Raw genomic sequence first — 24,305 nt, forward strand, 5'->3', positions numbered from 1 at the left:
TAGATTTTACGATTTCATCATTTCACTCTAATTAGATTGGTTTCCTTTTTTTAATTCGAAAATTACGATTTTATTATTACACCTCAATAGGATGTGACCCTAATTCGAATGATTTTACTTTTTTAATCCTAAGATTTTACGATTTCTTTATTACCATACTCAATGACCTCAATGAGTAATATAATGAGTTATAATCGAATTATAATTAATTCGATTGTTGAAAAACAATAAAGAAATTTCAATAAATTTAATTTTAACATTTTAGAGAAATTCATAATTATAAATATTTATTCAATTTTAACATTTAAGAGAAATTCATCATAATACACGAGGACATGAATGAAATAAATGTGGAGCCAATAAACACAAATAAGTTTGCAGTAAGTTCCTTGCAATATATTGTCTATATCCAAATCAATCAGCTGCCTGACAAATATACAATAGAGCCCAGTCAGGGGCCCAAAATGAATGATCTGAAAAAATACTTTATGGAAAGATATATTTTTTAGTGATTAGTTATTTTATTTGTTTGGGAATTATACAGTTCATACGTAAAAAAAAAATTAAAAATTGTTGCATTGACAATGATAAAAGCCAATTTCATAATTCCACATTATGTTACAAATACTGTTGAACATTAAGAGATAAAAAAGAGGAGGGGGGGGTGTAAGTGAGTGTATATAGTTATATTACGACTCGATTATTTTTCTTTCTTTTTAACTCTTAGTTCCATTCTATTAACATTTTGAAAAATAAATTCTTATTTTTTGGGTTGGGTCGAACAAGTCACAGAATAGAATATTCTGCGCCAGTGTTGGTAATTAATCAGTGTTAAAGATAACTTTATCTCTCGCGTGCCAGAAGGGACTTCGAGCGGGCGGGTGATAGTGTGGGCGAGGGGGTGACATTTCCGCATTTAGACACGTCATTAGGGGGGCAAATAAAAAAATGACACTTTTTAATATGTTGCCATAGATTGAAGATTTATCTTATTATATGGTTGACGCCAGAGAGAACTTTTGATTTTAATTTAAACACCAGCGATATTTATTAATAAGCTTTATAAAATAAAGCTCAAACTTTGTTTTCAGCGGCTTTTATTTTTGGTTCTTTTTTCCAGCCGGTTTTAAAAAGCACGTTGTCATCTTCAGGGATGGATAATATGGGTCGTACATATTCATGCAGTCTGAAGATGATAAGCTGCTTATCAAAACCAGCCAGAAAAAGTTTAAAAAAAAATAGTGGATAAGAACATGTTTGCGTTTTATTTTTCAAAGTTTAAAAAATGTAACAGCAAAAAAACATTCAACAAAATTGTTTTCTATGCATTGACTTGTATATTTTTTTTAAACAATTTTAACCTGTTGCTGACTCGTGTAGGGTTTCAAGACTTAATATGAATTATCAAATTTGACAGGTGTAGGCTTCACCAATATGACAGTTATATACTGTAAAAATTCAAGCAGCCCTTAAAATTGAAAAACCCTTTATATACATAATTTTGTAAAAAAGGTTAAATTGTGCATTTTCATTATAGATTACGAAGAACCCTTTACATACATGGTTTTGTAAAAAAGTTATATTTTGCAAAAAAAAAATGCAAATATGGAATTCTGTAAATACCTGATCACATAATTCATACGTCATTTTACGTGCCGTTTTTTTGTACAACTAATTTGGTAATTATCAAGCAAGTCTGAAAGTAATTCAATGTAATTTTTTTTGGTCCAATATGATATTTTTGAACGCAATTTTTGAGGGTTAAAATAAACGAGGTTAAAATGGGGAATACTCACTGACACACGGTGCGATGTGTGACCTGCTCTGCTGGTAGCCTCTCGCGCACCTGTTGCAGGTGAGTCCTGTCACCCCGTCCTTGCAAGGACACTGGCCGCTGGTCTGGTTGCACGTCTTGCCGGAAGCCCCCACAGGATGGCAGTCGCAGGCTGGAATGAAAGCACAACTATTAGTTATATTGTAACGAAACTGAAACTCAACAGATGACAAAACAGACTATGCAGACAGTCCAGTTGAAAAAAATAGTCGTTTATTTTGGGTGTCAGTTGATGTCTGCCATTTTTGAGGGTGTAAATCAAGATTTTTCATACAGGATTAGGACTATGTATATATATTCGCTACCATTTTAAGACATATTAACTAAATATGCTTTAAATTTTTATAAATATATATATATATTATATATATATATATATATATATATATATATATATATATATATATGTATATATATATATATATATATATATATATAAATATATATATATATATATATATATATATATATATATATATATATATATATATATATATATATATATATATATATATATATATATATATATATATATATCTATATATGTATATAGATATCTATATATATATATATATATATATATATATATATATATATATATATATATATATATATATATATATATATATATATATATATATGTATATATATATCTTATATATATATATATATATATATATATATATATATATATATATATATATATATATATATATATATATATATATATATATATATATATATATATATATATATATATATATATATATATATATATATATATATATATATATATATATATATATATATATATATATATATATATATATATATATATATATATTTATATATATATATATATATATATATATATATATTTATATATATAAATATATATATATATATATAAATATATATATATATATATATATATATATATATATATATATATATATATATATATATATATATATATATATATATATATATATATATATATATATATATATATATATATATATATATATATATATATATATATATATATATATATATATATATATATATATATATTATAGGAAAAGAGAATTTTCTAAGGCAAAAAATAAATATGAAAAAATCATTTGGGATTTTGGATCCCCTTTTAAATCCCCTCCTTTAACTTAAATGTAATTATTCTTTTAATACACTACTTAAATTTATTCAATTTAAATCAATTTTTTCAGATAAAAGATAAAATTATATAGTAACTTTTTAGTTTTTTCCACATTTTATTTGACCAATGACTGGGTTTCTTCGTTACAGACATCATCAGACTAGTAGGAAGGAGGCTAGACTAAACTCAGCAGTTAAAACCATGATTTTATATATTTTTCTGATAACTGAATTAAAAATTGAACGAATTTGAGTAGTGTATTAAAAAAAAATATAAGTATATATTAGTTATGGCCACTCATAAAAACAGACCACAAGACCTACACCAAGAAGAAGAAGAAGAAGAATAAGAAAGTTAAGGTAAATGTTTAATACAACTATAATATTTATTAATATATCATCCGTAGGGTGAATAATCCAATGGCTGATAAAAATAAAATATAAAATATTGCTTCATCTTTTGTGGTAACCATGTATGCAGTAAAGCCATGAATTTGGTGGCTTTATTCCATACATGTTTACTACTTCCAAAAGTAAATAGATTAAAAGGTAGGCAAATTATCATTATTTAAGATAGATAAAGTTATTAGTATACATAGAAATTTAAGAAAAATAAATTTAACTTTGTCATATTGGTAGCTTAAAACATACACTATTTCTTTTTATACTTATGTTTATAATTTAATTTCCATTTTGATTATTTTTGTACGAATACACAGACTAAATGCGGGGACGCCTTTAGTTAAATTATACATTTAATTTAAATAAGAAAGCGTTTTGAACGAAACAAGTCTTTTAATGAATGAAGTCATCAGCGTCACTCCTTAACATTACCACTTACAAGATAAGATAAATAAACAACGAACGCCTTCTTTAATTAATACAAGAGATATTGGTTCAGCAAATAAATATTAACTTAATTGGTAATCTGTCCATTTTCAATTTAAATTTATCTTGGTAAATGCTACTATTTCTAAGAATGTATTGTGAAACGTGTTTCGATACATTTAGCGTCATTTTCAAATACGGTGTTTGAAAATGATGCGGAATGCATCGAAACACGTATCATGACAGATTTAAAGGAAAAGTGGTATTTACTGAGTAAATTTTCATTTAAAATGGATGGTTTTTATCTCAAAGTGACTCTTGAATTAATTCAGAAATACATATACAGGTTTTTAAGTTATAGAAAGCACTTTATCTTAATTATAATAGATTTCAGTTGTGTGCCGACATTTCTTTGTGAAACTGCATTTTATATAATAAAATAACAACTATATAGCTTTTACCACATATACCATTTATATGGTATATTATTTGACCAGTGACGGGTGTTCTAGATCCAGTCTTATCATGTCGGTATCAACGAAACCCGATCATTGGTCAAACAAAATATATATGGATAAAACTATTTGGTTGTTATCTATTATATTATATAATTTATTTTTACAAAATAAAACTACATTGTTTTTAATCACTTTTTTATTGGTACATTTTTTCTCCAATCGGTTTCGACAAGAACCTTGTTATCATCAGGGTTTAACATGTACTTTACATGTTAAACCCTGATGATAACAAGTTTATAAAATGTGCCACAAAGTATCAGTGAAAAACATTCAAGAAAAAATATTTAGTTTTGTTTGATTTTCGTCATTCACTTCAACTGGAGAACACTCGTTTACATTTTTTACTCATTCTTATTTGAGTTCAAAAATAAAACAGTTTACAGGTCTTGAAGGAAATAAACCGTACAATCTGCGAAATCTCGCGATTAAATTGATTCGGACATGTAATAAAAATGTCGTCCTTACACGAAGACTGAGAGAGTTAAATGCAGAACATTTAAATACAAAACACACAGAAAATAAAAACACGCGAAATCTTGACGGAGAACTGGTATCCATAATGTGTGGGGAATGTATTACTAACAAGTCGCGAATTTGTATTATGAATGGTATACAATATATACGCTTTGGGCTAGTCATATTCCGAAATAAGCGTGAGTTGACATCGAGAACAAGCTAAGAAGTTATTGTTGGTGTCAACACTAGTTATTAAAGCTCATTGTAGCTTGTATCTTGTACAATATAACGGTAGTGTAAAGGCAAAATGTATATCCGTCTCAAACCAAATTTTACCGGAGAGCAAAAACAAACTTGTGAAATTAAATAACTCATTTGTTTTATGTGTTTTATATGTACATATATCAATAAAACTAAAAAAGTATTAAAACTACAGCTATATCTTTTTGCCAGATTGTGGAATTCACCATTTTAGTCATTTTGTGGAACAAACTGAAAATGAAAAATTTGACAGATATACCCCTTTGCCATTACACTACCGATATATGATAACGTGTCTTCTTCTTCCTGGCTCCATTCCAACTTGTCGTCTTTGTAGACTGTTAGGATTAGCTCTTCTCGTCTTCAGGTTGTAGGTCTTTCTATCTTGGACAACGTCACCTAGGCCATACCTTCGAATCATGTTTTCTTTCATGAATTCTTTGGTCTTCCTCTAGATGTCTTTCGAGGAAGATCCATTGCGGTTGCCTGGTTTACAATATGATCAGGTTCTCTACGTCCTATTTGCCCATACCATCTCAATTGCCTTTCCTCTAGCTTACTATCAATGTCTTTTACAGCCAGTTTCTTTATTTTGTCTCTAAGGGACACTCCAGCTGACTATTTAAGCATTCGCATTTCAGCAGTTTCTAGTTGTCTAGAGTAGGTGTTCGTTGACATCGTCCAGCATTCGCAGCCATAGAAAACGCGGGCATGACAATTGTGAGACGTGTTTCGATGCATTCCACATCATTTACAAAAACCTCGCGATAGATTGAAATAAAAGTGATATTAGTGAAATTCAAATAAAAAACTAATATTATTTTTTGACATCTCATCAAAGATGAAGAAGAATATGGAAGTCTGGGCATTTACGGGGCTGACGACCGTCATAGGCTAGTTTAAGTGATCACTTAACACACGTGTAATATTCACCAGTTCTACCCATTATTGACAACCACACTACTCAAATTCTTGGAAGAACCAATTTTGAAACATTATTCTTGAATCACTAGAACTTCACTAGAGACATCTATTGGTGAGATGAAAAGAAGCTTTTTAGTAAGCAGAAACTCTTCCATTAGTATGTGAGATCCGAATCCTGGATTATAATCACACACATGAGAAACGCCAGAAAATATCATTTTCATTTTATTATTTAAGCTTATAATTTTTTCCAGATTTTGTGAACAAGTATTTGGACACACTCGAAATGTTGTAAAAAAAAACGAATCTTTTAACCGTAAATTTCAAATAAATATATTGTATTAAGTAGAACAAAATCAATCATATTTCTGTCTTTACAGTATTGAGCTTATGACTGATTTATTGTACCATATGTATTATTTCAACTTGGATCGATGAGCTTGCTTGACCTGTGGCAGTACTCGAATCAGGACATACCATCTAATTAGTATCAAGTGCGGTTTGATTAGTTCCGGTAATTACTAGTATTAATACCCATTGCTGATTGGATGGGAATAATTAAACGCGGCGACACTGACAACTACATTACTGTGTAACGCTCTGCATCATGACATGTGACGGTATAATACTGAACCACAATCCTAGACCAGTTCATACATCAAGCAGTGGTTCCCAATCAGTTTGTTCTGAGTCCCACTTCAAGAAAGGTCTCAAACTCGCGTACCCTGTCTTTGCAAACATATTCGCCTCTTCCACATTCATACATCTCTTTAAACGTACCCGCAGATTGTTCCGACTCTCGACCAGACCACTTTCAAGTATTTGCAATACTTGATCATGCCAAGTTTTCCTCGGTCTTCTCCGTCTTCTATTACCCACCACAACAGATTAATAAATTAAACATGTACTACAGTCAAATACATTTTACTCATTAAATTAGTTTAGTTAAAATAAGTTTAAGTTTTTTTTCGAGAGTCATATCTTTTATATCTTTTTATGATAAGTCTCTATTTTTTCTGGAAAATTATTTTAGACTTGAGATAACCCAAGTTATTGATTTTCAAGTATTTATTTTCTTCTCCCATTACAACTTATAACTTCATTTAATATATCTTCCTCTTCACCTTTCTTCAAGTATAATAATAGTCATTCAAGTACACACTTAAATGACAAGTGCTTACAGATATCCCACACAATATCATATTCAATTTTACCGAATCAATACTTTTCCACTGTTGAGATTGTCAATAAACGAGTAGATATTCTGATTCGATATCTTCCTTTAACAGGGATGGAGAACCTATGGCACGCGTGCCATAGGTGGCATGTGAGACGATTTTGCATAGCACGCGAATGAAGAAAAACAATCAAAGTGATTATACAAAAAAGATTTAATAGCAACGGGTATTTTAACAATTTTTTCGTCGACTTATTCCTGTGAATCATTATTTTCGTCAATGAACTTCATTAAATCAGACATTAGAAGTAAACTTACAGGCGAAAGTACTACTGCTTGTATTCTATTAAAAGCTACCAGTTATGAACCCGATATAAATAAAAATTGGCATCCAGCATTTACAACAAAAATCTCAATAATAATGGAGTTTTAAGGGTTCTACAGTTTTTTTATTAAGTTTATTATTTTTTGTATTTTTTCATAAATAAGTACTTATTAATTTAATCGATGTATTAAGCTTTGTTTATATTAAAATCTGAAGCAACACAAACATTTAATGCATTTTTATTTCCATGGCATGTGGCACACCACGTATTATTATATTATAAAAATATTTTTTTTGTAATTAAAATGCAACTTGCATTGGATGGAAAATCACAAAGAACTTCAAATAAAAATTATATATTTTTTTGGCATTTAGGCTCAAAAAGGTTGGCCATCCCTGTCCTATAATATCATACTACAGTTTTACTATCATAATGTAACTTACACATTCTCATAATGATATTCATTCATCTCGAAAACATTAATCTGTATCTACAATATTATAGGTCTGAGGGCCAAATACAAGTATCATGATAGGGCATGCCTCAACGGACACGAAAAATGTGTCGACTTGTGGACTTGTGGTTAGTGTCGCGGACTCTTGAGTCAGAGTTTCTGAGTTCGTTCCCACTCTACCACAATTTGATACTTATTTTAAATAATAACCCGCTAAGATTAGATTAATCATAATTTTAAAAAAATCAGTATTTCATAAACAAAGACTAAATTAAACAAAAACAAAACAAAACTTTTTTTAACAAAAAGAGACTAAAATTAAATATGCTGATCTTTGTATATAAATTTTTAAACGATTAATTACTTACATATTTTAACGATAAAATAGTGTTAAACAAAAAATTTAATGAACATATTACTTGAAATAAGGATAAAATAAGACTGCCATTGTTGAAAAAAAACCGAGTCACAAAATTGTTTAATGTTAATATAAGGGTTTGAAAATGTAAGGTGAGATGCCTGAATGTATGAAGAATGAAAAGAGTCTGAAAGAATTTTAAAATAAATGTTTTGTTTACTATAAGAAGATGTAAATATGTATATATGATGTAAATTAAGTGTAAATAATAGTTTATATTAGTGTAATATAAGCTAATAAAAGAAATTAAATAATTTTTAAAAAATTCAATAAACATACTGAAATTATAGGTATTAGAAATGTGTGCTTTATTTTTGTTCTATTTCACCTGAGTGGGAGTGTTCACGCTGGGTAGCTACAGGTAATATATTTAAAAAGTTTGTTTATATTTTCATGATGATTTTAAAGTGCATTCAGTGCAAAACATTTAGTTTCATATATTATTCAATATTTTATACATACACTTTTCATCAGTAGTTCTAGTGCAGTTATCAATGCATCATCCCCACTCTTTTATTTAAGCTTTGCTATTAATGTGTCTAATAAATCATGAATATTGCAAAATGTATCTAGTTACTTACTATCTACGTAGTAACGAGCAAGTTTTTCCTACTTGGACAAATACAATTAATCAAGTTAGATATACATATTAAAAGCTCACACAGAAGCTTGATCAAAACACAGTTAATTTATTATTAGATTAAAACCAATATTTTTAGCTTTTCTACTTTTTTATTTGACCAGCGACCGGGTTTCGTCGTTGCCGACATCATCAGACTGGATGATGTCGGCAACGACGAAACCCGGTCGCAGGTCAAATAAAAAAGTGGAAAAGCTAAAAATATTGGTTTTAATCTAATAATAAATTAAAAATGCAATTCCATCACGAAGTGTCAGTGGATAATATAAATCTATTAAAACACAGTTAGTTTAAAAACTAGTTCTAGAGCAGTGGTTTATTTATAATATGAGAACATAATAATATATTTCCAGATCAAAGTTAAATTTATTTATTTCTTGAATGTTTTTCGCAGATACTTTGTGGCACATTTTATAAACTTTATAAAATAATGTTGAAACCAGTTGGAAAAAGTGTACCGATAAAAAGTGGTTAAAACAAAGTTGTTTTATTTTAAGTTTGAATTTATTTACTTTATTTTGAGTGTGTCCAAGTACTTGTTCACAAATATGGTTTAACTCGACTTGTTGAAATATAAAAATGTAAAAAATATAAAACACATTTTAAATAAAACAAAGATTATGTATTATGTTATGTTAGGAATTCGTACATCGGAATATCGTAAAATAATGATTTAACGACCCAACATTGTACGGTAGCATATATAATTTTAAAGTATTGCCAATATTTAAATTCAAGTTTTGAAATTATCCAGTTATGAGGGAGCGAAAAGCGAGAGGCAATTTAAATAAATACGTAATTTAATGATTTTATGCGTTTCTGTGAATCAGTGGATAAATTGGCGATTATTAATGATTTTTCATAACACACTTATTTATTGATTCGGCGTTAACTTTGTGGAATGACATGTTGATTAAAAAGAAGAGGTGAAATTAGTGGTCTGTTTTACCAAAAAATATTATGAATAAGACTAATATGAATATCTTTAATGGGTCGAAAAAAAATCGTTCTCTGACTTGTTGGGTTCTTTTTCTAATTGAAGTGGTTTTATATTATCCACTGACACTTCGTGATGGAATTGCATTTTTAATTTATTATTAGATTAAAACCAATATTTGCATTTTTTCATGCATTTTTTCATGCATTCTGACACTTCGTGATGGAATTGCATTTTTAATTTGTTATTAGATTAAAACCAATATTTGCATTTGGAATTGCATTTTTAATTTATTATTAGATTAAAACCAATATTTTACCCAGTCTGATGATGTCGGTAACGACGAAACCCGGTCGCTGGTCAAATAAAAAAGTGGAAAAGCTAAAAATATTGGTTTTAATCTAATAATAAATTAATTGAAGTGGCATTACTGAGAAAAATGGCGAAATATTATGAATAAATCTCGAAAGACACAAATTTTAATCTGATTAAGATTTTTTCAGTGTGGTGAAAAATTTCATTTTTATTATTTAGTGAATTGTTCAACGAAATATGACTGTTAATGTGACCGTATTTTAATATGATATTCGCGTGTAAATGGGCCGGATAATTTAGTGTCTCCGCACACTTGTCATTCCAATTTATTACCAACAGTCTGATTTGTTAGTTAACGTCTGGATTTACAAGTGTGCGGCGGGCGATACGTAGAATGCTGGCTGATTTATTATATTTTAAGGGTGGCATGCATGACACTCAACCTAATTACGTACAATCCTATGGACTTGAATTATATTTTGATCAATTTGATTTATAAGAATGTGCACTCTCCGGATTGAAATACCTTAAAACATTAATAAAAATAACGAATGTGTTTTTAGGGGAATATTTCACGACGCGATGACATCTCGCTATTCGCTTTTTAGACTTTTTCTGTCCGTATCACAGAGCTTGATGACAAAATTGATAACCGAACGTAGCAAAAGTTGATTGAGTTGTCAACTTTCTAATTTAAAAATATTATTAAATAAAACAACTTTGTTTATAACCACTTTTTTATTGGAACATTTTCTCTCTAACCGGTTTCGACAAGAACCTTGTCATCATCAGGGATAAGCATTAAAAAAAATATATATATAATAAATATATGGAGCAGTTTTTAGTCTAAAGTTTTTAGTTTTTTTTTAACTAAAAAAAATATTCTACTTAATTTTTTTCTTTTGATAATTTATGAAAATTGTTACGTGTGTTCAACTTATTATTTTTTTAACAATTTCACAATAATATGTGTAGTAACATCATTTTAAATAATACATAAAATAAAAATTTTTCACAGGATCTATAAAAACATTTCAACACGTAGTATTTTTATACAACATATATAAATATTTTTTTTTGAAAAATATGTATTCTTTATTTATTTGGTCACATCATTTTGCGATTCTTGAATTCATATAATAAGTACATTAAAAAGTATACTTAATTTTGAATATTTTATTTTTAAACAAACAAATTTGGTGTTATGGACTTTTTAACAGAGGAAATTATTATAACTCTATCTCTTCATAAATTGTCTAGCATGTTAACCATTGCTTTTATTATAGATAATAAAACAAATTCCTCTTAAAAGGATTGCTTTTGTTTGATATAACAGAATTTGCTTATGCAAATTGCTTCCTTTGAACTGAATTTTCATTTTGCAGTCAGAATGTAGTCTGTTGTGTTCAAGTACCTAGGTTCGTAGATATCCTTGTATCTTAGCGAGTCCTTGTCGTCGGGCCTCGCGGTGCGATGAGGACATTAAGGTTTTATTTGTTAGATGGTGTTAAGATAGCGGAGTAATCATCCCACACCAGTACGCGTTGCTGATATCCTGGTAATTCGACACCCTGATAACAGGTATTAATATAAGTTAACAGAAATAAGAAGAAATTATTTCAAAGTAACTCCGTGAGATGGTCAACTTTAACGAAATATTTAAATTTACATACTTTAAAACGATAATGAATAAAGGAGTAGTAAAAGTAAGGACTAGCCGGAGCATTTCGTCGTAACGTAACATGTTACGATGCGAGCATTAGGCAGTCAGTACAGCGAGCCGAGCTGCTCGCCGCTCGTTCCGAATGCTCCATCCGAAGTCGGATGCAATTTTAGGTTAGTACAGGGTTGCCAATCTGTGGGAAATTCCACAAACTGGGTATTTGTAGGGATTGGCACTTTATTTTTTTTCTTCATTTGGAGTAAGGAGTAGTTAATTAAAGTCACAGAACCAAGAGTCACGTCTTCGTCGTCCGACATTTTAACTACAGTACGAATGCAATGTCGCAAAGATTCATACAGATTTTGGGTTATTGATTCAGATTTTAAGATTTTTTGGTGTGACATAAGGCAACACTGAGCACAAGGCCACTAGCGAGCACTGATCGCGGTCAGCCAGCAATGCCGTAACGTCATGACGTAACATGTTAGAAGAATAAAATAATATGAATTCACACTAAAAACCCATACCCCATAACTTGTATGTGATATTTATGTCAATACATTACATTCTTTCAATTAAAATTCATTTCGTCCGAAAAAATATATAAAATCATGGTTCTTCCACCCCTGCCTTGTTGTGTATTTAACATTAAAAAAATTCTAGCTTCCCACTAGTCTGATGATGTCGATAATAACGAAACCCAATTACTTGGTCAAATAAAATAAATGTGGAAAAATATATAGTTTCTGCTTTATTATATCTTTTGAAAATAAATTTTGAAAATAAATTTTGAAAATTATATTGATCACAAGTTTATTAACGTTTTTTTCCGTGGAAAGTTTCAACTCAAATAAGAAATTTATTCATTTACTAATAACTTTCATTTGATCCGTAAATTAAAAATAAAAAGTTTATTACGTTGATGAATCCTACATACTTTGAAGTAATAAAATACTTGATAAACGTTAATGTAATATTTCGTAGCATTTAATAAAATTCTCGTGAAAGATGTCCCTCATTAAAATTATATTACACAAATAAATTCTCCCAGATATAAAATTTAATAATTTAGCAACTAATTGGCCAACATTTTGTTTATTCGCCATTTTGTGGTCACGATTTTCTGATGGTCTAAATTATGACGAACTGTAAATTAAAAGGTTTATTTTATATTTTAAGAAAATATTTAATATAATCTCTACAAAGATGAAGAAGAATAGGAAGTCTAGGATAGGCAGGGTGAATAGAACGTCATACCAATTTGTATTTGCAAGCAATCTTCGCCTCTTCTACATTCATGCATCTCCTCATACATACCCGCCGACTCCTCTGCTTCTACATTCACCTTTAAAATTTGTTTTATTATTCTTTCTTCTTTTATTTGATTCACATCCCCAAACTATCTCAACACACATTTCTTAGTTTTATCAATAATGCGTATTTCATTATTACATTCTTTACTTTTATTCGTACATCAATTAGTCGAACATCTATCATACATCGTTTTGCCGCACATTCATCTAAGAAATCAACTTTCAACTGCATTCGGTCTACTTTAATCCTTCTTTTGTCAACTCCATGCTTCACTTGTGATGGTGGCGTAATGGTTAGTTAGTATAATGAAAAAAATATATATAATGCTACACGTGCGTACAGTGATCACTTAAACCAGCCTTTGACGGTCGCAAACTCTGTAAATGAGCAGACGTCCATATTCTTCTTCATCTATGTTGAGATCTCAAAAATAACTTATTTATAATGTTTTATATTAATACTTTATAATGTTTTAACATCAGGCGGGAAAATGTAAGACCATAAAATTAACATAAATTATATTTACAATAAATATCGCGTTATTGCCAGTCGAAAGATAAAAGATGGTTTTAAATGGGGAGTTTTACTATCAGCAGTACACAACCCGACACAAGTGTTCTGAAAACCGCTAAATCATTTATCAGGATCACAATCAACCCAGCTGGCTGCACGCATTATTATCATCTTCCCCCGATCACGCTGGAGGTGCCGAACGTCGCACAAACTGGCAGAACTTTGCACGGGAGCGGCCATCTTGGGACGCCGAAGGCGGTGAGCACGTTCCAAAAATTATTTCCCTCATCCTTCAACGCGACGTTTAATAGATGCGCAGATCTTGGTAATTGAAACTGGTTTCAGTGCACTAACCCTTTGATGTCTCGACTCATTTGACTTCTAAAATAATAAGGTATATTCTATAAAAGTTGTTTCTCTACCCGGCCGACTTTCTCCGGGGTATGCTTGGCTACAATAGCTTAGAGACTAGAAGGAATGTGTATTACCACCACTACTACTACTACTACCACCACGCCATTTCCCCGCAGAGATAGGCAGAAATGAACGCCACACTCCACTGTCCTGACATACACTTCTCGCCTCCTTCACATCCATACATCTACATAGTCATACATGCCCTCCGATTGCGCAGACTTTTGACACCACCAGATTTTAGGTTCTGATTAATATGATCGTGCCAAGTCTTTTTTGGCCGTCCTAGTTCTGTTTTCGTGCTCACATTCGCCAATATATTTTCTTTGTCAATCTCTCGCTATCCATTCGCTCCACATGTGTATTTGATTACGCATTTTAATCGATTGTTGCGCGGTAAGATCGATAATCGTTAAATGATGCGAAGCACCGGTCTGTATGTTCCCGATAGTTACCTCATTACAGGATTGCAGACTTCCTAATTTTAAATAGATTTATATTATCCACTGACACTTCGTGATGGAATTGCATTTTTAATTTATTATTAGATTAAAACCAATATTTTTAGCTTTTCCACTTTTTTATTTGACCAGCGACCGGGTTTCGTCGTTACCGACATCATCAGACTGGTGATGTGATCCAGTCTGATGATGTCGGTAACGACGAAACCCGGTCGCTGGTCAAATAAAAAAGTGGAAAAGCTAAAAATATTGGTTTTAATCTAATAATAAATTCCTAATTTTATATTACATATTTATATTTTATCAGGCATAACCATTGACGTATTATTCTATCCTTATTCAGAAAATTTTCAGTCTAAGTGATTTGTTTCACTAATTAATTTGTCAGTTTGCGTAATATCTATTCATTTTTCATTTGAGTTTTACTTGGTACTTGAAGAAAAAGTGGTATTCACCAAGTAAAACTTAAATATATTTTATTATTATTATTTGTTTTATACTTCAGCAATCATGTACCTATGTTTTTTCTTAGAATACGAATTAAAATAAATTGAAAAATAAAACAAATACTTTATTTGAATTAAATAGATTTTCTTTAACCATTTTCAAAGCCTGACAATTGTCTTCAAATGCAAAGAAAACAATGCATAAAATCTACTGTTTCTAGGATCTTCTAACGCACGAGAGTCTCACACATATTTGAAAAATTACATGATTAGATATCTGAAAGCAAGGAGAATATAAAAAAAGTGTATACTTACTCGTATTTTTCATACAAAAATTGGAATTTTGTATTATAATGTGATATTGGAAGGGTTACTGATTCTGCGTGGGGTTTTGTAAACCTTTTCACGAGTAGTTAGGAAATAATTTCCATATTTAAGTGAAGCGTAGCAGCCCAGAGGTGTCGGTAACGATGCTGATTACCTTATTTGAATAATTACATCTCGATGAATATTTTCAATTTTGATTACTCGTGTTGATTGCGCTTTTCTGTCGGATATTATTTTATGCACATCGAATATTGCCTCATTACTTTCCATAAGTCTGTCAAATTAATTTAACGCTTGTTATGTTTAAAGCACTAACGAGAATAAGCTCGAATTGAGAAATAAAACATCCTAAACATTATAAAGTTAATGAGATATTCCTGAATTATACTTTGTAATTTATAAGTGTATTATCGCTTATGTCAGTGTTTCGCAAACTTTTTCTATTCAAGGTAAACCTACGAAATTAAAAAATTTCAGAATGCATATTTACCATATTATGGTAACATATTTAGCATATTATGTTTAATGCGAAATGTGAGCCTACTTAACAGAGCACAGGCAATAAAAATTTGGAGCAATTGTGTTATTTTCATAGCACTAGACTTTTTCCCGCGGCAAACCAACTAATCACCACGGTACACCAGTGTGCCGCGGCACACACGCGGCGGAACAATGGCTTTTATAATGATATTTGAATTTGCTCTAAAACGATGCACATATGATACATGGTGGAATGGTGATATATGAAAATAATGCAAGGCTGAGATAAGCATTGTCGATAAAATTAAAGAAGGTGTGTTGAGACGGTTTGGGCATGTGAATCGAATGAGTGAAGAATAAGAATAGTAAAAAAGTTCAGATTTCAACATCATACAAATTTTCGTTACAATAAATACATTCAAGTTAAGGAATAATTCTGGAGATTCATACATATCTCGTAATTTAATTAAATTACATAATTTAAGATCTTTAATATCCGGTAGACACCGATACGCGGTGTTGAGACTGTGCTTATTCAATTAGGTACTCCTTTAGTAAATGCAACACTATAGTACCATAGATATGGCATATCGAATCAAATAACGACTTCTTTAAAATAAGTCGTCACTTAATTCGGTTTTTGGATTCGATCATTTGAAGTTTATCAGCGCACGAATCAAGTTGTGTATTACGTTTTTATAGCTGATATTTTTGAAAATCAGTAAATGTCCATATTTTTATATTCTTCTTCATTTACATATGTTGAGATATCAATGAAAAAGTCTTAATATAAAAAAAAAATCAGGTGAAAAAAAAATCCAGAATTTGTCAACCGAAAATGCGGATATACTCAAAATATTGTAAGTATAAAAAGATTAAATATGTTTAGTAATAATTCATTCTGGTATTTTCAGGCGTCTTCTGGTATGTAAAATAAAAAGGGAAGAATATTACATACATTTCGTGAAGGTTTCTGATAGTAAACAAACTCGCTAAAGTCAACCATAAATGCCACCGAAGACGTATCAGGCGGAAAATGGTTTCAAATGAAGCATAAATATAAGGTCCAAAATTTTGATAGCATTGGTTTCAATTATGGTGAATGTTATACGTTTATAAAGTGGTAGCTTAAACCAGCCTTAAACAAGTCGTAAGTCCTAAAATGTATGCCCCTATAATTGCCCAGACTTCCATATCCACAGAATAAAATAACAAATATAAAATTCTTTCCACATTAATTTATACGAAAAAAATATAAAGTAATTTTTTTATTTTATAAAATGTCAGTACAAAACTTAAATTCCATATCTATGTTAATAAATAAAAGAATCTTAATTTTACATAAAAAATTAAAGACGGTAAAGTAACGAATACCATCTAAATCGGGTTAATGATTCGGGGTGATAAATCAAATCGGGTAACCGAAAAAGTAACAGTTATCCGTTAGTCACATCTCTACAGTCTAATACATTACCCTCGGCTGAAAGTCAAGCATAACAATTTGCACCGACTGAATTGCTGAAATAACTTCGAACTGAAATAACTAAAGTTTTGCAGGCAAATAGATAAACTATGCACGGCACCTCTAAATAGCGAGCGAAATAATTAACACTTCATAAACGATAAGTCGCAGGCAACTACAGCTAACTGGTATTCCCGACTTAAGCGCGTTTACGCGCTCTTCAATGCCATACAAAATCAGCGTGTAAACGCGCTCATCTTTGTGCTTGTTTCTAGCTTAGGTCAAGCATTGAATTTAATCATTTAAAATATGGAACATAAAGGTTCACATTTGACACCACACAGATACATATTTGGTAACTAACTAACCATCACGACGCTTCCCCGCAGGGGTAGGCAGAGAGAATAAAACGCCACACCACTCTGTCTTTGCAAACATTCCTCTTTAACACACGCGTCTTCCACGTTCATGCATCTCCTCATACATACCCGCCGATTATTACGACTCCTAACCTGACCACTTTCAAGTATTTGGCATACCTGATCGTGCCATGTTTTTCTCGGTCTTCCTTTGCTCCTTTTTCCAATTACATTTGCCTCATAAATTTGTTTTTTTTTTAATTGTTTCCTCACTCATTCGTTCTACATGTCCAAACCATCTCAACACACCTTTCTTAATTTTATCGATAATGCTTATCTCACCTTTGCATTCCTTCCACATTTCACTATTCGAACATCTATCATACATCGTTTTGCCACACTTTCTTCTGAGAGATCGTATTTCAACTACATTCAGTCTACAATCATCCTTACATTTGGTAAGTCTTCATATTCTTCTTCTTCGTGTATCATGTCAGGTCTCCCCGATGTCGACTAATGCAGTGACCACAGCATCCCGACGGTTCTGATTCCCGTCCAATCTAGTATATTCCGGAGCTAGGAGATATGCCTTCTGTCCATACCTCGTAAACCTTTTAAATCTCTATACGATGTAATAGTTTGTAATTATTTCCTCTAAACACATGCCCCAGATAGGATTCTTTCCGGAATTAGATATCAGTCAGCAATTATCATCCTACTCTTCCTCTTTATATCACATTTACACTGCTGACCATATCGTTCCAAGGAATGCGCACCATTCTACGATGAAACTACATTTCAAATCATAATGTCTAAATTATATAAAAGAATAAGTCTTCATAATATTATTTTTATGACATCTCATCAAAGATGAAGAAGAATATGGAAGTCTGGGCATTTACGGGGCTGACGATAATAATTTGAGATAATCCAGATCTTGTGAACAAGTATTTGGATACACTCAAAATGTTGTAAATATCTTTACAATATCTTTTAAGTAAAAATATTTTATAAAATTGGTTAGGTTTTAATAAATAATAAATAAAAACCCTTATCCGCACCAAATGGTGCATAGGGCACTGCTTCATATAAACGCAGTGTTATCTTGATCGTTTACACATGAAGGAAAGGTGATCAGCCCTCCGCTTCAGGTACCAGTCCACGATAATATTAAATAAATATTACAGTGAAAAAATCACTTATATTTATTTTAACCCCCTTGGGAATCGAACCCAGGACCTCCAGTACGGTAGCCGAGCGTGCTGACCATTACACTACGGAGGCGGACTAAAGGTTTTAGTTTTCTTAAAATGTTGCAGCTTACCTGGAACAGCCTTATTAAAACCTCCTAACACTTACAAGGATAATGGTGTCATTTTGATTGCATGTTAAAAAATAAAGAATTTTTATGTTGGTACTATCAAAACTGATTTTAGACTCAAAAGTATATATGACACCTAGTATTTTTAGCTCATAATTCCATTATAATCAACCATTACCACCGTTACTATGGTAAAATCAGTTTGAGTAATTTTTTTGCTGGGTGCCCATACCATGGGTAAAATCGCAAAAGCCAATTTTTTGCCCGAACGTTGTACGGACATGTTGATTAAAGGGTTGAAAAAAAAGATAAGTGATAATATGAACCATGAAAGAATTGAGATGTACAATGGGGAAAATACTGAGAGTAACACGCGAGATAAATGATACTCGAAATAATTGATATTACAGAAACAAGGCGAAGCTCTTCCTCCCACTCCTTGATCCGCCTTTTGACTCGTTATTTCATTGTATTACTTTTCTTACATTCCCTTCATTCAATACAGTTATTTGTTAAAAAAACTTGTTAATTTTTTAAAGAATAAGGTAACGTTCTTAAATCACTTTTTTTTTTGATCTGTAAAACAAAACGTTATAATTGTCTGCGTCCGTAAAGGTGGCACAGAACTGATCATCTGGCCTTCGTTTAATTAACGTTCAAGTTAACACCGTGTCTATCTGAGGTGGCCTATGCACCATCGAGTGAAGAGAGGAGTCAGAAAAAGTGTGTTTAAAAGTAGAGTTATTAACAATCGATTTGAAGGCCAAACTAGCATTAATAAAACTCAGTTGGCTTCTGGCTATCTATAGATCTGGTGGTCTTGTTACACACATTTAAAAAAAATAGATATTGGATTTTTTTTTGTTTTTTAGAATATGTATTGATATATATTTATAATTTTTTTTATAACTCAACCTTTCAATAGCTGTTTTCCTTTCAAAACCATATATTTATTATTTAAAAAAAAAATTCAATACAAAAACAGAGTTTAAAAAAATACATCAAATGTTTACCTGAGTTTAATGATAATTAAATTGCTATTTAAGCTTTATTGCTAATTAAATTGATATTTATTTTAAATATGGTAGTCAATTTTAAAATTTTCAGTGAAATTCTGTAGTTTTTATTTTAAATTATTATTTACAACATTTTGAGTGTGTCCAAATACTTGTTCACAAAATCTGGATTATCTCCAATTACAGGAGTTATTTTAATATTATTTTTTGACATCTCATCAAAGATGAAGAAGAATATGGAAGTCTGGGCATTTACGGGGCTTACGACCGTCATAGGCTGGTTTAAGTGATCACTTTACACACGTGTAACATTCACCAATTCTACCCATTATTGCCCAGACTTCCATATTCTTCTTCATCTTTGATGAGATGTCAAAAAATAATATGAAAATAACTCCTGTAATTGGAGATAATCCAGATTTTGTGAACAAGTATTTGGACACACTCAAAATGTTGTAAATAAATTATCTGGTCAAATTATAAGCTTAATAATAAAAATGAAAATGGTATTTTCTGGCGTTTCTCATGTGTGTGATTATAATCCAGGATTCGGATCTCACATACTAATATAAGAGTTTCCGCTTAATAAAAAAGCTTCTTTGCATCTCACCAATAGATGTCTCTAGTGAAGTTCTAGTGATTCATGAACAAGGTTTCTAAATTAGTTCATATATACAGAACTTCCAAGAATTTGAGTAGTGTGGTTGTCAATAATGGGTAGAATTGGTGAATGTTACACGTGTGTAAAGTGATCACTTAAACCAGCCTATGACGGTCGTAAGCCCCGTAAATGCCCAGACTTCCATATTCTTCTTCATCTTTGATGAGATGTCAAAAAATAATATTAAATTATTATAATAAAAACTACAGTATTTTACTTGTATATATTTATATTATTATTTTTCTTTACTCGCAAAAAAGTTATATTTGTAAATTTGAGTGGCATTTTTAACAAAATCTTTTAAAGTAATTGCGGTGTTACCCTTTTTGAGAAAAAATCGAGTTTTCTTGCATAATTGAATTTTTACGTCTACAAAGCTTAAGAGCCTCATTATATTTAATTACACATAATTAAAATTTGACTAAATCCCACCGCAAAGGAAGGGTTACATTGTTCGATTCATTAGGGTTGGCTGATAAGGGCCACGGAAAAATCGTCCTTGCGGAAGGGGCTTTAAAGGTATTTTTTAATTAAGACGTTCCGACCGACACTGGATGGTCGCTTCTGTTACAAGTTTCACGGGGTTTTGTAGATGGTTTACATTAATTTCAACGTCTATAAGTGTGTGTTTTCGTTGACAGTGACGGAACAGTTTCAAGTCGAGAGTTTGGCGGTGGAGATAACCCCTTCAGCGCCGATTTTGTCACATTGAGATATTTACATTTAATTTAACATTTTTGACATCTCAACAAAGATGAAGAAAAATATAGTCTGTCTGGGCATTTACAGGGCTTACGTCCGTCATAAGCTTGGTTAAGTCATCACTTTACACACGTGTTACATTTGCCCATTCAACCCATGATTGACAAACATGTACGTACAACTGTAAATGCCCAGACTTCAATATTCTTCTTTATCTATATTGAAATGTAAAAAATGCAAAACATTACCCCTAAGTGGAGATATCTAGATTTGTGCAAGTATTTGGACACTAAAAAAAAATTACATTGTCAAAACGACGATTTATGATAAATGTACTTTTGTGACTTATTTTCAATCATATATATATACATATGTATAAATAAACACACACACACACACACACACACACATATATATATATATATATATATATATATATATATATATATATATATATATATATATATATATATATACACATATATATATATATATATATATATATATATATATATATATATATATATATATATATATATATATATATATCTTCACTTATGACAACTATTATGTAGTTAAGTGTAATGTTTTTTTTTATGCAGAGAAAAATATTAAATATTTTTTAGTTCAGAAATTGTTAAACATATTACACTGTAAATCCATACTTTCCGTAAATATTTCTTTCGACCATACCCTAAGACCCGAAGGTTATGAATAAATACGGTAGTTTAATATTTTTAAGTATACTATGGAAAAGAAGAAAAAAATTATAATTAAAATCTATAACATCACAGCACATTTTTAACCTTGTAAAAGATAAATACGCGTGTCGGCGTGAAGAGGTTATATGTATTTAATAAAGACTTGTTCTAGTATTCGACAAGCCAAGACACAAGCTAGACAAGCAGACACTGTGATCACACTTTGATCATAGTTGGAAAACCACTCACATACTTGGTATTTGTGTTAGTAATTGATTGCTAAGGGGAAAGATTCAACGAATTATAACTTTAATAACTAATTTTAGTTCCACATTGGAGATTAATTTCGCAACTTCCCAGATGTGAACACTGACTTATGTATGATACTTATGTAAACGGATTGCAGCACAAGTTTGATAACTTAAACATTCATTTCAACAAAACTATGAAAAATTACAATAATAAATTATATTACCAACAAATATAAACAATAAAAAAGGGTATATTATTTCGAGAAATAAAAATACTTTGTGTTTTGATCCACTCACTTTTTTTATTAACCAACTAGTTTCGGTAACAATCTGTTGCCCTCTTCAGGGTTTAATTTATGACTAGTTGTTGCCGAAACTAGTTGGTTAATAAAAATGTGAGTGGATCAAAACACAAAGTATTTTTATTTCTAGAAATAATATATCAATATGATCCACAAAGTTAATGCTTTCAATATTCAAAACATAATAAATAAAGGGTTTAAGTCCTTCTTCAAGCACAAGAGCTTAATCTCTTTATTGAAGAGAACAACAGCGTTATTAATTTTAAGATTGTAAAAGTAGAAATGTCTTGAAAACGAATTAAAAAATAAAACACAATAATTCCCTTTCTCGGAAAACAATTTTTTATTGAAATATAGATTTTAGCACAAACTGGCTGCCGAATCAATTAATGAAAAAATATGATCTATTTATTGTAAGGCGAGAATTTAATGGTCAGTCAGATGTGATCAAAAATATGGTTGTCAGTTAGCACCTTAACGAGTCGCGAACATCTCGGTGGCTTGTACAATATAATATGAAAACCTCGGCAAATGGTAGATATGATGAGATATGCTTAGCCGATAGCAAACCAGTTGTTGATGTCGAGGACGTGCGACAAAATCTGACGGTAAGTGGAGGGCTTAAAGTCTACAGAGTTGCAAGGCAATATAGGCAAGTGTCGTCTCCCATTTCGCGAAGCAGTGTCTAAAACAGGGATTCAAATGCATTTTTTAAGGCAAATGAATTATAACTAACAAAGTTCTCCTCGGTGGGGTAAGGGTAAGCGTGTTTCGCTACCGTGTTAAAGGTCCCGGGTTCGATTCCCAGGGGGGGAGGGTAAAAATAAGTATTAGTGATTTAACACTATAATATTTATTTAATATTATCTTGGATTGGTCCCTGAAATGTAGGAGTGATCACCTTGCCATCAAGATAACACAGCGTCAATTCGATGCAGTGCCCTATTCACCATTGGGTGCGGATAAAGGTAAGAAGAACTAACACACTCACCAACACGCTGCTTCCCCACAGGGATAGGCAGAAAGAATATAACTCTACACTACTCTTCTACCTTTGCAAACATCCCTCGCTTATTCTACATTCATGTATCTTTTCATGAATTCCCACTCCTGACCTGACCGCTTTCAAGTGTCTGACATAATTGATAATGCCAAGTTTTTTTAGTCTTATTCTGCTCATATTTATAGTTAGATTAGCCTCAAAAAAATGTTTTGAAAAAAATTACATTTTTAAGTGAAGTAATTAAGTAGAACCCTAAATGTATAGATGTGAGATTCTTTTTCAGGATATTTAAAAAAAAACTTCATCCATGTTGAGATTTAAATGAACATCCTGTTTAAATAACTCCTAGTTAGGGAAAAATATATGCACCACTTGTTAACAAAAATTTAAGTACCCAAAAATTTGTTAAGAGTTATAAATTTTGCTAGATTCAACACTAATTTAAATAATGATTTTAGCATTTTTTTAAATGTTGTTATTTGAATAAAAATATAATAGGGGAAAGTCATGTTTTGGCAACCCTGGCATAAGATGAGGAGGTTAGATAAGGAATCTGTTGCCTTATCAGGTGGCGGAGAGCGCGAGAAAACTTAAGTGCTTTCTATAAAATTATTATTTACCATTTATTTACAAGTACACTTTAATGGTGTATCAGTATACTACTAG

The 24,305-nt window shown here is 30.7% G+C and overlaps 1 protein-coding gene across 2 annotated transcripts in view; it reads right to left on the reverse strand.

The window, feature by feature from the left end:
- The window catches only part of LOC148299846 (netrin-B-like), a 101,619-nt gene that overhangs the window by 23,847 nt on the left and 53,467 nt on the right, over positions 1-24,305 (reverse strand). For both annotated transcript variants that reach the window (XM_088275611.1, XM_088275612.1), the window contains exon 2: positions 1,797-1,946. In XM_088275611.1, coding sequence (XP_088131737.1) covers positions 1,797-1,946 — 150 coding nt within the window. The remainder of the gene's footprint in view (positions 1-1,796; positions 1,947-24,305) is intronic.

The sequence above is a fragment of the Brachycentrus maculatus genome, unplaced genomic scaffold, assembly GCF_059751285.1.
Source record: "Brachycentrus maculatus isolate JH-2025_06_01 unplaced genomic scaffold, ASM5975128v1 h1tg000918l, whole genome shotgun sequence".
NCBI classification, from domain to species: Eukaryota; Metazoa; Arthropoda; class Insecta; order Trichoptera; family Brachycentridae; genus Brachycentrus; species Brachycentrus maculatus.